The 18458-nt window shown below is 43.5% G+C and overlaps 1 protein-coding gene across 3 annotated transcripts in view; it reads right to left on the bottom strand.

The window, feature by feature from the left end:
• Positions 1-18458, bottom strand: part of LMNB2 (lamin B2) — a 92211-nt gene that overhangs the window by 52688 nt on the left and 21065 nt on the right. For 2 of the 3 annotated variants that reach the window (XM_077805509.1, XM_077805510.1), the window contains exon 2: positions 12853-12989. In XM_077805509.1, coding sequence (XP_077661635.1) covers positions 12853-12989 — 137 coding nt within the window. Of the gene's footprint in view, positions 1-3617; positions 3972-12852; positions 12990-18458 lie in introns of those variants that run through there. The other variant, XM_077805512.1, reaches the window with a different exon arrangement.

Raw genomic sequence — 18458 nt, forward strand, 5'->3', positions numbered from 1 at the left:
GAAGAGAAGAGACGCTATTTTGCATCGTTGATGCCCTGTCTTTTGGATAAGTTTAAGCCCAGGTCATTTCCGCCTGACTGTTTTAATGACTGCAGAGAAGGAGGATAAAGATTGTCTGAAAAAGGGATAACTCAGTCATCCTTATGTAAGCACTAGGAGATAAATCATCATGCAAATCATGCAGGATCAGAGGAGAAAGGGGAAGAAAAGCAAGACATTCAGGAACACTTCTCAAAATATTGGGGAAAATGAGTTCTGTTTCTTTAAGTTTGAAGAAATCATACACCTCACATTGCAAAGAAATTCTTACTTCATAGAAAACTTCCTTCCAAGACTGTCACCTCCTTTATATAACCAGGATTCAGAAGCAGAAAGATCACTATTAGCATGTTTGCATCCAGAGGCAAAGTTAGATGCTCTAATATTAACTGTAATACTCAAAAGACAACTAATTGTACCAGTTTAATTAGAAGCCAATAAGTGATCTTTTAGTGGAAGACATCACTTTCTAATTTAAAACTCTATACTGAAATGCTACAAAGATACGTATTAACCCAGTGGTCTCAACACAGGTACACTGTGGGATTATGGGTCAATAGTAATCCTAGGACTCTGCTGAAGCTGATAAAGGCTGGACTCCTCCTGCAAACCAATTTAAAGACAGCATGGCCCCAGACACAGACACTATGCTGAGAGTAAGACAACTTGGGTGAACTTGGCACAAGTCACTTCCCCTCTTTGACTCTCAGTTTTCCTGATGGTAAAATGGGGGTGATGCCTACCTTTTTGGATGCACTTTGAGACATACAGAGTGCTAAGTGTCATCATCACACAAGGAGTCACAGGGAGTGATGATCATTAGATAGTGAGTCACTAAATTGATTACTAGAAATTCAAGAGACCCATCATTAGTGGATAACTGACCACAAACTGGAGCTGTGTGTTAGATTTAAGAGTCAGAACTGTTTCTGTACAAACAGCTTTCCCATAATAAAGAGATTCATGTTTATTCAAATATTTTTTTGGTGCTGACTCACTCGTCACCTTGGTCAAAAAGCTTTACACTTCTGTGACTCAGTTTTCTCACCTGTAAAATGACATACATAACTCAAGACGCTTTACTGCTGAAGAAAGTCATTTGAGAGTCTCTGAAAAATACTTAGTGCCAAGTATTAAAACACAAAACTGATACAACCCAGTTGTAAATTCTAAGTTCAAATTAACAATTACCACATATTAACCAAATTCTATTAAGTAAAGTTACACTGCAAACAAGAGTTATTTGCACAGGTTTATAAGAAAGCAAGCTTAAGTTTTCAAGCATAATTAGTAATATTGTGTGTGCAACTTGAAACTGCAAGGGTTTTGATGTTCAATGATCAGATATGCAGCACTTGTGATCAGGCAGCCCCCTTTCTGGTATCTCAAGCTGGGAGCCCCACATTCAAAATCAGTAGTTCGCTTTGAAAGTGCAGGCCAGTGTTATTGAGAACACCTTATCTGTAGTCGTTCTCAGAAAGTTTTCACCGACCTTCACATGTGAAATAAGGACACCCTTTTATAGATAAGGCCAGAAGAGACCACTTATCATCTAGTCTAGCCTCCTGTGTAATACAGGCCACAGACCTTCCCTGAATCAATTCCCCTTGATGATCCAGCCCTCACTTTTGCCCCTTCTTTATTAACCCTTTGGAAAGACACCAGCTGAAAAACAGCTTAAATAAAAAGGGATTTTAGTATTTTCCTGCAATTCAATATCCTCAGGTCAACAGGAAACCCAGAACTTTTAAGGTGGGGAACACTGGTTTAAGGGTGCCATATCAACATTTATGGATTAGTTTCACAACTGTGTCTGTCCTTTACCACTTCAGAAACCAGAAAATAGCAAGAGCTGGAAATGGATAAGCCAGAGAGAAGAGCAACATTACTTCCAAAAACAGGGATCTATTGTAAAATATGGAAAAAGTACTCTTACTCATGAGAGAAATTCATGTAGGCATTCCTATTTCTAGCAGATAGTTCACAGAAAGTGAATAAAAATACGAAATCCCTCTGGATTCCGTATTGCTTGAGGCCAGAACGTGTGTGTGTAAAAAGCACAGTGCCTATAAGAGGCATTCTTTGTAACTATAAAGTGTAAGATCTCATAGCATAGAAATAGATCTCGTAATAAAGTGGAAGTTCAACTCCAAATAAGTGGTAAGCAACTATTGCAAACATCTGAGAAGCCACACAATCTTTACAACATTTCATTCTAAGTTGTCTTTGAAGTAAATAGTGAATTTTCTTAAATGTGGCTTACTTTGGACACAACGGGTTCTCAGACACATCCAACTGCGGGATTGAGGCCTGAATTTACAACAGGATGTACCAACCCTATTTTTCATTACACTCCAGTTGTCTACAGTATTATTTTCTTCCTTGTTGACTAGTTTCCACCTTACTTTGGAGTTAAAATAAAACAGTTGGAATAAGACTGACACATTCAGTTTGAATGGTAGCCACTGCATTTGGTTACACATTTATTCTACAAGTGTGGAGAAAGGATAACAGGTACAAATTCTCAGATTAAATTGTGTGTGTGAGATCCATTCACATGTACAAATCCAATGCCTCATTTGCTTATGGAGTTAAAATAAAGTTAAAGCAAAACTACATTCTGACCACACAGGTTTTTTTAAAGCCACACTTTTAGATCTTATAACTTGCATAACAGCATTCAAAGAAATCTTTATTTGAAAGGAACAGAAACCTCTCCCCATTTCAAGCCAGACCTGCCTCTTCACCGAGAAAAAGTAGCCTTCACGGAATGATTAAGTTTTGCTCAATTAAATATCCTTTTTTTAAAAGCAGGTTCTATTTGATACACAACTAAATCAGAAATTTAGACACTGGAATTGAACAAATCCAGTTACTACAAGAAAGGTTATCCCTGGTACATTTACGGAATTGTTGGCTATGTACATGCTCTGGTGTCTGAACACTAATGAAGAGAAGAGGCTTTCATTCTTCATTCTATACTATTCAGCTTCCAGAATATAAATGAACTATGGGATTCATAATAATTTCCTCAGTTATAGCTATGTTTCACACCAAAATTTACAAAAACTGATTTCACTTGTCATACTGACTCTCACTATTGTGTAATGTGAAACATTTAGCCATAAGCATTCATTAACTGCTCAACGAGGAACAAAACAAGCATACTCAGGACTTGAAGTCTGCCAGGCCCCTATCATCTAGAGATTTATATCCCAGCCTCCTTCCTTTTCCTGACAGCTGGTGGTGGGCAAGTACCAGGGGGTTTCTCCTGAACCCTTTTGGTGGATTTTCTCCTCCCCTACCTGAAAATCTTTCATATCTATTTTGAGGCTGAAGTAAAGGACTAAAACCCACCAGCAAGGCACAGGAGAAGCCACCCTCAATCCCACAGTACAAATCCTGCTCCTATGCAACCAGCTGTTTAGAAGGGAAATGACTGGGATTTACCAAGGTGCTGTTTCTGGACACTTTTTAGGGGCTCTTTCCCACAGTCTAGTAGGTAGTTGAAAAACGTAAAGTTCAACCCCCTCTAGCTGCTTAAAGAGAATGAATTCCTGCCTCCCCTACACACATACCTGCAGCAGTCAGGTCTATTTGGAAGAAGGGAAGATGAAGCAGGATCTGCTAGTCTACTCCTCCAACAGTTTGTTTGGGGGTCGTTGTCCTACGTAACTCCAATATCTTCCTCTGCTGCTCATTTCTTTACCAAGCAGCATCTTAATTAACTTGATATTCTCAGTTTTATTGCTGCCCACAAGGTACTGAATACAACAAGCACTGAACCTGGCAAGTCTTGTTACCACCACTCTGCTGTTGCTTGGAGCAGGAACAGACCATAGATTCCACAGAAGCAGTATAGCTGATGTAGATGCCCAATACCTCAGTAGGCAAGGTTTTGTTTTCACCTAGGAGAAAGGTTTTTCAAGCCCTGGGTATACTAAACCAAATCCAGGCCACCCACACACACTCCTGTTAAACTTCAGAAATAAAACATATCTGGACACAGACAAAAAATGGTTACTAACCTTTCTGTAACCATTGTTCTTCAAAATGTGTTGCACATGTCCACTCCAATGTAGGTGTGAGAGTGCCCCAAGCACAGCTGCCAGAAATTTTCTCGTAGTTGCATCCGTTGTGTCGGCTCTAGCGCCCACTGGTATCACGTGCTCATAGCACCAGTATAAGGGGCCTTGCAGACCCTACCCTCCTTCCGTTTCTTCTGATCGACCACCTCCAAAGAGAGGACGGAAGGAGGGTTTTGGAACAGACATGTGAAACACATTGCAAAGAAAAGTTAGAGAAAGGTTAGTAACCATTTCTTTGAGTGCTTGCACATGTCCCTTCCAATGTAGGTGACTCACAAGCAGCTGCCCCGGAGGTGAGTTCAGAGATCAAGGGCAAGCTGACTGTAATACAGCCCAACTGAAACAGTCTCTGGCCTGTTGTGTAATGGCGTATAGCATGGTGAACATATGAACTGACAACCAGGTTCTCACCCTGCAGAAGTCCTGAATTGGAACCTGTGCTAAAATAGCTGTGGAAGAAGCTTGAGACATGGTAGAGCTGTTAGGTTGGCCGGGGTGATATGTTCGCAAGGATGTAACATGCCTTGATACATGAAGTGATCCACAATGAGATTCTCTGGTGAAATTGGGAGACCTTTCATTCTTTCTGCTATCACTAGGAACAACTGAATGGATCTGTGGAATGGCTTGGTACTGTGTATGTAGAAGGCCAGGGCACACTGGACATCTAATGATGGACATCTAATCTAACATCTTCCCTGTTCACATGCAGTTTAGAGTAGAACACTGGCAGAAAAAGTGCTTGGCTGCAATGGAACTAATACAGATTTCAGGAGGAACAACAGGTGTGGTCACAGCTGGACCTTGTCCTTGAAAAAGACCATGTATGGGGATTCCGAAGTGAGAGCTCAGATCTCAAAGCCATCTGGGCAAGGTGACTGTCGCCAGGAAGGCTACTTTTCAAGAGAGGCTTAACAGCAAGCAAGTTGACAGTGGTCCGAATAGGGGTCCAGGTTTAGGTCCCAAGGGAGGAGGGGAGAGATGGATTCCTAACTTGAGGGTATACCTTTGCTAGGCCTATGAGAAAACGAACTACCATGTCATGTGAAAAGACAGAATGGTTGTTAATCATGGGATGAAGGCCAAGCTGGCTGCTAGATGGACCTTAACTGAGGAAAGGGCTAGCCCTTGCGGTCTTAACAAAAGCAGGTAGTCTAGAACAGTGGTTCCCAAACTGGGGTTTGTGAAAAGTTACAGGGGGTTCCCAGGAAAAAGTTCTCTAATGGCAGACAGCTGTCCCTAAGGAGCCCAGGCAGCACAGAGCCAGCAGCCCGGAGCCCCTGGACTTCCAAGAGCTAAGCAGATCAAAGCAAGCACATCTATCACACTGAGGAGATTTAAACTTCAAGACTCCTTATAAGAAATGGAAAGGGAGGTGAAAATTTTTTGCTGTTTTCAAAATTAAATAGGCAGCTAGTATTGTTTTTAAAATTATTATAAAGAACAAGTTAAAGCTTTGTTGTAACGTGCATTGTTTGCCTGGACTGCTCAAGACCTGAATGCTCGCATAGGAGGAACTCTGAGTTGGCTGCTTAAATATCTTCATGATGTTTCACATCTGATACTCCTTGATGAAACATAGGAGCCTTGTCTTATAACAGGCTCATTCAAAGTGATATAAGCTACAAAAGTGAGATCTTGGAAGAGTGCTGCCGTTTTCATAATTTATCATTATAGTATTTTTTACATTATTAATAATAGTGTCAGGTTTCAGAGTAACAGCCGTGTTAGTCTGTATTCGCAAAAAGAAAAGGAGTACTTGTGGCACCTTAGACACTAACCAACTTATTTGAGCATGAGCTTTCGTGAGCTACAGCTCACTTCATCGGATGCATACCGTGGAAACTGCAGAAGACATTATATACACACAGAGACCATGAAACAATACCTCCTCCCACCCCCCTGTCCTGCTGGTAATAGCTTATCTAAAGTGATCATCAAGTTGGGCATTTCCAGCACAAATCCAGGTTCTCTCACCCTCCGCCCCCCCCCCCCACACACACACACACACAAACTCACTCTCCTGCTGGTAATAGCCCATCCAAAGTGACCACTCTCTTCACAATGTGCATGGTAATCAAGGTGGGCCATTTCCAGCACAAATCCAGGCTCTCTCACCCCGCCCCCGGAAACAAGGGGAAATAGGCTACCTTGCATAATAACTTAGCCACTCCCAGTCTCTATTTAAGCCTAAATTAATAGTATCCAATTTGCAAATGAATTCCAATTCAGCAGTTTCTCGCTGGAGTCTGGATTTGAAGTTTTTTTGTTGTAAGATAGCGACCTTCATGTCTGTGATTGCGTGACCAGAGAGATTGAAGTGTTCTCCAACTGGTTTATGAATGTTATAATTCTTGACATCTGATTTGTGTCCATTTATTCTTTTACGTAGAGACTGTCCAGTTTGACCAATGTACATGGCAGAGGGGCATTGCTGGCACATGATGGCATATATCACATTGGTGGATGTGCAGGTGAACGAGCCTCTGATAGTGTGGCTGATGTTATTAGGCCCTTTGGTGGTGGCGTCCCCTGAATAGATATGTGGGCACAGTTGGCAACGGGCTTTGTTGCAAGGATAGGTTCCTGGGTTAGTGGTTCTATTGTGTGGTATGTGGTTGTTGGTAAGTATTTGCTTCAGGTTGGGGGGCTGTCTGTAGGCAAGGACTGGCCTGTCTCCCAAGATTTCTGAGAGTGTTGGGTCATCCTTCAGCAGGATAGGTTGTAGATCCTTAATAATGTGTTGGAGGGGTTTTAGTTGGGGGCTGAAGGTGACGGCTAGTGGCGTTCTGTTATTTTCTTTGTTAGGCCTGTCCTGTAGTAGGTGACTTCTGGGAACTCTTCTGGCTCTATCAATCTGTTTCTTCACTTCCGCAGGTGGGTACTGTAATTGAAAGAAAGCTTGACAGAGATCTTGTAGGTGTTTGTCTCTGTTTGAGGGGTTGGAGCAAATGTGGTTGTATCGCAGAGCTTGGCTGTAGACGATGGATCGTGTGGTGTGGTCAGGGTGAAAGCTGGAGGCATGTAGGTAGGAATAGCGGTCGGTAGGTTTCCGGTGTAAGGTGGTGTTTATGTGACCATTGTTTATTAGCACTGTAGTGTCCAGGAAGTGGATCTCTTGTGTGGACTGGACCAGGCTGAGGTTGATGGTGGGATGGAAATTGTTGAAATCGTGGTGGAATTCCTCAAGGGCTTCTTTTCCATGGGTCCAGATGATGAAGATGTCATCAACATAGCGCAAGTAGAGTAGGGGCTTTAGGGGACGAGAGCTGAGGAAGCGTTGTTCTAAATCAGCCATAAAAATGTTGGCATACTGTGGGGCTATGCGGGTACCCATAGCAATGCTGCTGATCTGAAGGTATACATTGTCCCCAAATGTAAAATAGTTATGGGTAAGGACAAAGTCACAAAGTTCAGCCACCAGGTTAGCCGTGACATTATCGGGGATAGCGTTCTTGACGGCTTGTAGTCCACCCTATACCAGAACCACTAACCCAGGAACCTATCCTTGCAACAAAGCCCGTTGCCAACTGTGCCCACATATCTATTCAGGGGACGCCACCACCAAAGGGCCTAATAACATCAGCCACACTATCAGAGGCTCGTTCACCTGCACATCCACCAATGTGATTTATGCCATCATGTGCCAGCAATGCCCCTCTGCCATGTACATTGGTCAAACTGGACAGTCTCTACGTAAAAGAATAAATGGACACAAATCAGATGTCAAGAATTATAACATTCATAAACCAGTCGGAGAACACTTCAATCTCTCTGGTCACGCAATCACAGACATGAAGGTTGCTATCTTACAACTAAAAAACTTCAAATCCAGACTCCAGCGAGAAACTGCTGAATTGGAATTCATTTGCAAATTGGATACTATTAATTTAGGCTTAAATAGAGACTGGGAGTGGCTAAGTCATTATGCAAGGTAGCCTATTTCCCCTTGTTTTTTCCTACCCCCCCCCCCCCCGACGTTCTGGTTAAACTTGGATTTAAACTTGGAGAGTGGTCAGTTTGGATGAGCTATTGCCAGCAGGAGAGTGAGTTTGTGTGTGTGGTTTTTGGAGGGGGGTGAGAACCTGGATTTGTGCAGGAAATGGCCCACCTTGATTATCATACACATTGTAGGGAGAGTGGTCACTTTGGATGGGCTATTACCAGCAGGAGAGTGAGTTTGGGGGGGGGGGGGGGCGTGGAGGGTGAGAAAACCTGGATTTGTGCTGGAAATGGCCCACCTTGATTACCATGCACATTGTAGGGAGAGTGGTCACTTTGGACAAGCTATTACCAGCAGGAGAGTGAGTTTGTGTGTGTGGTTTTTGGAGGGGATGAGAACCTGGATTTGTGCAGGAAATGGCCCACCTTGATTATCATACACATTGTGAAGAGAGTGGTCACTTTGGATGGGCTATTACCAGCAGGAGAGTGAGTTGGGGGGGGGAGGGGGGGCGCGGAGGGTGAGAAAACCTGGTTTTGTGCTGGAAATGGCCCAACTTGATGATCACTTTAGATAAGCTATTACCAGCAGGACAGTGGAGTGGGAGGAGGTATTGTTTCATGGTCTCTGTGTGTATATAATGTCTTCTGCAGTTTCCACGGTATGCATCCGATGAAGTGAGCTATAGCTCACGAAAGCTCATGCTCAAATAAATTGGTTAATCTCTAAGGTGCCACAAGTATTCCTTTTCTTTTTAAGGGTAGTGTGTAATAAGCATGTCATAAAAACAAATTTTATATTTCCAAGATCACTGCTTTTTAAATTTATACTCAGATAAAGGAGAAAATCCCTGGAAATATTCACTTTTAGGAGGGGGTTCGCGAGACTTGACATTTTATTGAAAAGGGTTCACAGGTTGTTAAAGTTAGGGAACCACTTGTCTAGAATGAGCTGCAGAGAAGACTGCAGAGATAGGACTGGTCATTGTGAACACCAGATGCAGAACCTTTTCCATTTTGCCAGTAGACAAACAGCCATCCAGCCAAGCTACTGCCCATTAGGATCTCAGAGACTTGCTCCAAGCAAACTTGCTCCTCTGGATTCAGTACGAACATAAGAATGGCCATACTGGGTCAGACCAAAGGTCCATCCAGCCCAGTATCCTGTCTACCTACAGTGGCCAATGCCAAGTGCCCCAGAGGGAGTGAACCTAACAGGTAATGATCAGGTGATCTCTCCCCTGCCATCCATCTCCACTCCCTGATAAACAGAGGCCAGGGACACCATTCCTTATCCATCCTGCCTAATAGCCATTAATGGACTTTATGAATTTATCCAGTTCTCTTTTAAACCCTGTTTAGTCCTAGCCTTCACAACCTCCTCAGGCAAGGAGTTCCACAGGTTGACTGTGTGTTGTCTGTCCAGCCACCACTGCAGCGAGTCTAGGACCCGGGCCAGGACTGAGAACTGAGTCCAAGAGATGGTGATAGGTGGGAGTAGACAATAGCTAACCAAGCTTGCAGAGGTCTGAGTCATAGCTTGCACACTTCCAGACAGCTGCCACTGAGCAGGGCTGGGAGCGGCACAGCCATGCAGGAGGAGCTGCCCACGTTGGGCGCTGGGTCCTGAATGCAGTGGCCTGATATACAGCTGCTTTCGCCACTGCTGTTCCCAGTAGAGCCTTGCAGCTCCTCGGATATCTGCATTTACGCGGGGCTCCATGAATTTAAGCAAAGACTCCCATGCATTCAAGTGGTAGCACCCCACCATGGTCTGCTGGTTTGCTGTATGAAGTTGCAGGCCTCCTGAAGAGTAAGCCTTGCGCCCAAGGAGATCCAGCTTCTTAGGGTCCTTTGCCTTGGGCACAGAGCTTGGCCCTCACTGGAAGTCTTGCTCATTGGCCACTGCAACCACCAATGAAGTCAGAAGAAAATAGGAACTTATATCCGTTGGCCAGAACAAAGTATTTACACGCCAAGTGTTTTGCTGTTGATGGAAGGGAGGCAGGGGTTTGCCATAGCCCCTTAAAAGGGTCCATGATGGCCTTGTGTAGAAGCAAAGCAACTCTGGACAGGACCACTGACCACAGAATATCCATGAGGCTGTGTCACCTCCTTAACCACCTCTGCTTGGACCCCTAGGCTTGAGGCTACCCATTTCAGTAGGTCTTGGTATGCCTTGTGGTCATCTGGAGGTGGAGAGACCCCGGGTGCCACTGTGGCTTCATCCAGAGTGGATGAAGAGGAAGCTAAACCCAGATGGGGAGCATGAAGGGGCTTCCTCTTGGGGTTTGGTACCATGGTTGGTACCGGAGTCCGGTTCCAGGGTGTCTAGAGATGCTGCAGTACTAGGGATGCTCCAACACAATCAAATAAGATAATCTCTAACGAGTCCGTTTGTGGTGGACGAAACCCTCACGGGTTCCAAAAAGGCCACTGCATGATGGTTGGGCCCATGGGTATGGTAGCCAGGCACCCAGAGGTCCTGATGAACTCAGTGCCATAATGGAGTGGGAACAGCCCAGGGAGCAGCGAAGTCGGACACTTTGGTGGGGGGGGTGGGAAAGAAATACTAATCCTCCTCCGAGTCCAATGAGGAAGGAGAGGTAAGTTGGAGTGTTGTGCCACTGGGTGCCGGAGAAGGTTATCAACAAGGGGGGACCTTGAGGTTATCAACAAGGGTTTCCTCTTGGACAGCTGACACACTGACTGTCTAGGTACTGGCATCAATTCCCTGCCACTTTGGGACACTGGCGGTGCCAAGCCCTGACAGGGGAGTCTGGTTCCGGTAGGGTCAAAAGAACCCTTGCAGCTGCAAATGCTTCAGGGATCGATGGGACCACAAATTGGCCAGTACAATAGTCTTGAGTGGACATCACAGGATGCTGCGGAACCAGGGCCGTGGGCACCTGGTGATGTGGTACCGGGGATGAAGAGCAGCCTGGCATGGGTCTCACTCTCTCCGTCTTTGTCCTTTGGCACCGGAGACCAGCTCTTCTCCTGGTGCTTCTTCTTAGGCACTGGCGAAGACGATGAGTGCCGAGGGACTTGTGTTGATGGAGGAGCACTCTGCACAGAAGCTGAAGTTGCGGGTCCAAGGCCAGTCTGAAGGCTGCCTCCATGCAGAGGACCTTCAAATGAGCAGTGTGGTCCTTCTAGGTCCAGGGCTTGAATTCTTTACAAATTTGGCAGAGGTCCTTCCTACGAGCTTCCCCTAAATACTTGCTCGAGTGCGGATCATTCAAAGGCAGGTCTTGGCACCAGGACGAAGGACAACTCTGCTATCTATGAATGGAGGCATCCAAACTATCTTAACCTACCCTAACTACTAAAAACTATGAGAACTAAAACTACTAAATAACTAAAAACTATGAGAACTATTTACAGACTGAAGAACTTCAAAAAGTTCTCACAAAAATTAAGTGACTGGGCAACAAAATGGCAAACGAAATTTAATGTGGATAAATGTAAAGTAATGCATATTGGAAAAAAATACCTCCAATTATACATACAATATGATGGGGGCTAATTTAGCTACAACTAATCAGGAGAAAGATCTTGGAATCATCATGGATAGTTCTCTGACCACGCAGTGTGCAGTGGCAGTCAAAAAACCAAACGGGATGTTAGGAATCGTTAAAAAAGGGATAGAGAATAAGATGGAGAATATCTTATTGCCCTTATATAAATCCATGGTACACCCACATCTTGAATACTGCATACAGATGTGGTCCTCATCTCAAAAAAGATATACTGGTATTAGAAAAGGTTTAGAAAAGGGCAACTAAAATGATTACGGGTTTGGAACGGGTCCCATATAAGGAGAGATTAAAGAGGCTAGGACTTTTCAGCTTGGAAAAGAGGAGATTAAGAGGGGATATGATAGAGGTATATAAAATCATGAGTGGTATGGAGAAAGTGAGTAAGGAAAAGTTATTTACTTGTTCCCATAATATAAGAACTAGGGCCACCAAATAAAATTAATGGGTAGCAGGTTTAAAACAAATAAAGTTCTTCTTCACTCAGCGCACAGCCAACAAGTGGAACTCCTTGCCTAAGGAGGTTGTGAAGGCTAGGACTATAACAGGGTTTAAATTCATTTAGGTTAAGTCCATTAATGGCTATCAGCCAGGATGGATAAGGAATGGTGTCCCTGGCCTCTGTTTGTCAGAGGGTGGAGATGGATGGCAGGGGAGAGATCACTTGACCATTTCCTGTTAGGTTCACTCCCTCTGGGGCACCTGGCATTGGCCACTGTCGGCAGACAGGATACTGGGCTGGATGGACCTTTGGTCTGACCCAGTATGGCCATTCTTATGTTCTTAAAGATTAGAAAACCACTAAGAGAGGAGATTTCCAGCAACCGTCACGAGCAGTAAGAAGGAACTGAAGGAGAGTAGGATCCAGCAGGGCCCCTTATTCTGGTGCTATGAGCATGCGACACCAGAACACATTAAAGCTGATCCAACAGATACCGCTGAGGGAACAATTTCCAGCAACTGGGCTGGGGGTGCACACACTTACATTGAAATAGATATGTGCAAACACTCAAAGAAGGTGGTCAGATTTTAATGCCATGAGAGACAATTATGGTCATCTGGTCAGAATACTGCACAAAGCAGGACAGAGAATTTCACCAAGTGATTCCTGCAACAAGCCCGTAACTTTTTGTAGAGCTATAGCACACTTTAGAAAGACATCCATCAATCCCAATCTAAAATGCGCTAACGTTACCCATTATTCTGAATGGGAGTAAAATCATACTGAAGTTCAGTTTCCTTACTTCTTATTGACCTCATCAAGTTCTGTTCTTAGCTTTCCTATTTCAATCTGTAGTTTGGCCCTCTCTCTTGCAGTCTCATCCAGAACTCTTCGGGCATCAGCCAGCTCAGATTCATAGAGGGTCTTGACTCCACTCACCTAAGATAATGAAAGAAATAGATACAGTGATTGTCCTGAAGACTGAATTTCAGAGAGAAAGTAAAAAATTTAAGTTTTATTTAAATGAAATCTCTATTTATGAAAGTGACCAATGGGTTTCTTGATTCTTGTTTTAAGACAAGAAAGATACACCATGCTACTCTGAACAGAAAGCATGGACCTACTGTTTAGAAGTGATCCATTCCTTTAATTAAGGATTTATTTAAAGAACAAAAATAGAGAAATGAACACTCAGGTTTACAATACCAAGTCTAAGAACCAAACTGAAGTGGATTAAGCCCTAGGATCAGATACTATCTATTTCCATTTACTTAGAATACTACTGTTTTATAGGGTTACTTGAGGTAGTATAATCCCTTAGATATAAGCCACAAGTGACTTTGGATTGAGGAAATTAAGATTTGATATTTTAACCCAGTTTCACATCTTTAAATTTAGAATCCAACAGTAAGTCTGGCCAACAGTTTATTTCCAGTAACACCTACAAAGATGTGTGCTTCCTCTCCTGCTGTTCCTACTATGTAGTATGGGTTTTCCCCCTGAAATCCTAGAAAATGTAAGCCACCTCCACGCTGTCTCCAGCCACCCATTCATTCCCTTTCTCTACCTAATAGCCATCTCTCTTTATGCTTTTGTTTTTAAGTTGCCAAGCTTTTTCTACTTTTAGGACACGAGACTACAAGCCAGGTATAGGAGGTACAAGAATTTAGGTCCAACCAGGATCACTGCAGGTGATCTATGAACGATTACAGAAAAAGCTACTAGCATCTAACTTCAGAAGCATGAAGGAGATTAACGATAGTGGAAAGATCCAGGGGCGGGAGAAATACCAAGAAGACAGTGGTGAAAAGGAAGAGAAACTTGATGACAAAGCAGGAGAGAGAGATAAGGAAAAATAAAGCGTGCTGCACTATCAGAAAGTGGCAGCAGCAGTAAGAATGAACTCAGATATAGTAACTCCTCGCTTAACATAGTTATGTTCCTGAAAAACGCAACTTTAGGCGAAACGATGTTAAGTGAATCCCATTTCCCCATAAGAAGTAATGAAAATTGGGGGGGTGGGGGGTGGGAAGAAGAGGCTAGGTTCAAGGGAAATTTTTTTTCACCAGACAAAGGACTATTTTTATATTTATTTATTTATATATATTAATTATATAGTTCTTTGTCTGGTGAAAAAAAATTTCTACATACGAACACACACACGCGCACAAAGTTTTAAACAAACAATTTAATACAGTACACAGCAATGATGATTGTGAAGCTTGGTTGAGGTGGTGAAGTCAGAGGGTGGGGTATTTCCCAGGGAATGCCTTACTGCTAAATGATGAACTACCACTCGGCTGAGCCCTCCAGGATTAACACAGTGTTGTTAATGTAGCCTCACTCTACAAGGCAGCACAAATGGAGGGAAGGGGAGACAACATGGGAGAGAGACACACACCGCATGTGTGTGTGTGCGTGTGATGCTTATTGCCCCTTTAGGTATGCTGACCCCACTAACTACATTGCCTTTTTAAGTAGATCAGCAAGTTAAGACGGAAGCTGCTGCCAGCAAGCTCCCTCCGTCCTGAGCCCTGTCGTCCCCGTCCCACCCCCCACCCCCGCCAGCTCTATGGAGATGGGGTAAGTGGGGGGGGAGGTGCACAGGAGCAGGGGGGAGAGGGATACCCTGACATTAGCACCCCTCTTCTTCTTTCCTCCCCCCCCACCCAGCAAGCAAGAGGATCCTGGGAGCAGCTCCAAGGCAGAGGGCAGGAGCAGCACATGGCAGTGGGGGGGAAGAACAGCTGAACTGCCAGCAACTGATAGTTTGCTGGGTAGCTGCCGCACAGGGAACTTAGAGGAGCAGGGAGCTGATTCCAAGCCCCCACCAGCTAGCTCCAACGGGCTGCTCTTTCTGCAAGCAGTGGACAAGGCAGGCGGCTGCCAAACAACATTATAAGGGAGCATTGCACAACTTTAAACAGCATGTTCTCTAATTGATAAGCAACGTAACAACGTTAACCGGGACAACTTTAAGTGAGGAGTTACACCTGATCTAAAGAAAAAATGGGATACAACTACGATGCTGACCTGTTAAATTTCTGAAGTAAGCCTTGTTGTTTCCGCCAAGCAAAACTTGAGAAATTACTTCACACAAGAGTCATTTTTCAGTGATATAACCTTAGTTTACTTGCTGCATATGCATTCTTACTCATTTCCTTTAACTCACTGCCTAGTATTTGAAGGTCTAGTCACCAGAAGTTTAGTTTACACAGCTGATAACCATGGAGGTTGTATGTAGCACATAGGAGCTTAACTCAGTATGGAAATAGCAAAATTTAGGAAGTTCTCTTCAGAGATTCAGTATGGCTATACTATTGCTCCTGCACACAGCACTTGCCAGTGACACCAATAGAAATGTAGCAGTTTTCACATCCAGAGGACCTTTCATTCTGGGTGACACATCAGTGCCAAACGTAAGTGTACATTGGAATCACACAATATTTGGATGGAACTTCCCAAAGGGTTTAATTTCAGTTTCACAAGGAGAATCTCCCACATGCTCTTGTCAATTGAAAATGAACAATTTCAAATCTTTCCCAGGCTATATCAGGGATAAATTCCTCTGTGCCACACCCAGTGTGTTGTTCCATCTAACTCGTACATCGCTCAACAACATGGGACAGGGAGGTGGTGGAATCTCCTTCCTTAGCAAGCTTGACAAAGCCTCGCTGGGATGATTTAGTTGGGGATTGGTCCTGCTTTGAGCAGGGGGTTGGACTAGATGACCTCCTGAGGTCCCTTCCAACCCTGATATTCTATGATTCTATGGTGTCCCTAGCCTCCGCTTGCCTGAAGCTGGGAATGGGCAACAGGGGATAGATCACTTGGTGATTACCTGTTCTGTTCACTCCCTTGGGGGCACCTGGCATTAGCTATTGTCAGAAGACAGGATACTGGGCTAGATGGACCTTTGGTCTGACCCAGTATGGCCATTCTTATGTTGGGTACGGCACACAGTATACAAAGAGAGAATTTGATTCCTTAGACAGTTCCATCAGCCAGAAAAAGGAGCAACCCTCAAAGCGGAAGATGCATGCAGAGCAAACTTTATGATTCCACAAGTTTTGAAGGTTTTCAGAAGCTCCTGGGGGGTCTGTTCCTCCAGTACAATATGACTGAGTGGAGTTCTTGCCAAGCAGAGGCTTCTGCTCCATCCCCATTCAGCATTCCAGGAGTCTTAGGCCTGGTCTACACAAAAGTAGTAACATAACTACATCAGCTGGAGTTGTGATCTTTTGCCAGCATAGCTATACTGAAATATGCCCTAGTGTGGATACAGATGAACTGGTATAATCATGCTTATACTTGGACAAACAGTTATAACACAACTGCATCTACACTAAACAAGTTTTGCTGGTAAACTATGTTGGAAAAACCCTCCTAGAACAGACAAGGCCATATATAAATGGGAGAGTGGCTTCGGATCCTATGTGCCTCAGACAGCCTGCAGTAATGCAATGAGGGAAAGATGTGAACTCCAGTACACAGTCTGTTACACCCTGCTCATTTTTTTCAGCAAATTATGTCAACTAACGAGGATTTGGAGATGTAGGGTTGGAGAGACTGCCATTTCTGCCACTGTTACAGATCTGCTACCCTAACACCTGCACAGAGGCTCCATCTATACTAGGGGTTTGTTGTGGGTGGGTTTTTGTTTTTTGGTTTTTTTTTTAAGTTTCCCACTCTTGCTAAAACCAGTAGAGATAAACTGATATTCACATTATACACAGGCCAATGGCAATGTTTACCACCATGTTATGCAACCCTGTTCAGAGCAGTGCTGGCAGACCATGTCAGAAGAGGCAGTCTACAGTAGGACTCCTCGTCCTACTTTAGAGATGGAGTTACTGGATACGTTAAGCCAGTTAGCAACTGTTCCAGAACAGCACAAAGTGAGTGAACGAAATGGTCATTCTTAGATCTGATACTGAACAGTGCGCGCTCTTTAATAATGTGTCTAAGACCAAGGATAGACCCTTAAGAAATCCAAATACACTCATTCACCACTGGTTCAGTAATGATTCACTGCATCCCCAGCTATACTTCTCCCTAGCAACTCCATCTTCTTTAGGTAGTCTCACATCCAAGGACTGAATATGCCTAACTGCTTAGCCTGTGAAACTTGATAAGATCAAAAGTCTGTGCAGTTGCAGACTCAAAGACGAACACTAAACCAAGGTGCAAGGCTTGGGGACAAGATTCTTGTCTGTGTACTTTAGTATTTGGCTCCACATTATACTCTAAGAGAAAGGAAGAGAACCCCATTTCCTATTTTTCTGTGCATTATACCACCCATATGTATTGTGAGTGTTCAGGGTGTAATGGGCACCAAGGAACGTATAATTATGAAGCACTCATGCCACAGTACAACATAAGTACAAGAAAGCAAAGCAGCAGCAATTCAGTAAAAAGAACGGCGATCAGAGCTTTAATGTCATACCTGTCTAGAGATCAAAGAAATTTCTCCCACATACTTTCAGGTTCATTTTAACTATTTAGGAAGGACAGAATGGGTAAGAGAAGATGTGACATTCTATATCAGAGATTCCATTACCTATTTTAAAGTTATTAATTCAGAAACAGGATTTGGAAGTCTTCTAGATCAATGTTCTAACTGATGAAGCAAGAGGAGGGGCACCAATATTACAGACAATGACAAGACATTCCTTAAGCATCTTTCTATCATGTACAGAAAGAAAAACGGCATTATCTTGGGATACACTTTGGGCAAACAGACCATAGTCCCAATAAAATGTTTGGGGAGGGGGGAGGTTGTTTTTTGTTAAAAAACACTATTTAAAGGGGGTCAAATTCTCAAAGCTAAATAACTGAGAAATTTATTGGAAAGAAGTTTTTGTTCACTTTGTTTAAAGTTATATTAAACAAAATGTTTGAGGACCAAAAAACTACAGTGATACAATGACGGGGTCTAAATTAGCTGTTACCACTCAAGAAAGAGATCTTGGAGTCATTGTGGATATTTCTCTAAATTCATCCACTCAATGTGCAGCGGCAGTCAAAAAAGCAAACAGAATGTTGGGAATCAAGAAAGGAATAGATAATAAAAGATAGAAAATATCACAGTGCCCCCATATAAATCCATGGTACGCTCACACCTTGAATACTGCGTGCAGATGTGGTCGCCACATCTCCAAAAAGATATATTGGAATTGAAAAAGGTTCAGAAAAGGGCAACAAATATTATTAGGGGTACAGAACGGCTTCCATATGAGGAGAGATTAATAAGACTGGTTTAGAGGAAGTAAATAAGGAAGTGTTATTTACTCCTTCTCATAATACAAGAATAAGGGGCCACCAAACTAATTAGGTAGCAGGTTTAAAACAAACACAAGAAAGTATTTTTTCCATGCAACACACTGTCAACCTCTAGAACTCCTTGCC

The sequence above is a fragment of the Eretmochelys imbricata genome, chromosome 25, assembly GCF_965152235.1.
Source record: "Eretmochelys imbricata isolate rEreImb1 chromosome 25, rEreImb1.hap1, whole genome shotgun sequence".
Lineage (NCBI taxonomy): Eukaryota > Metazoa > Chordata > Testudines > Cheloniidae > Eretmochelys > Eretmochelys imbricata.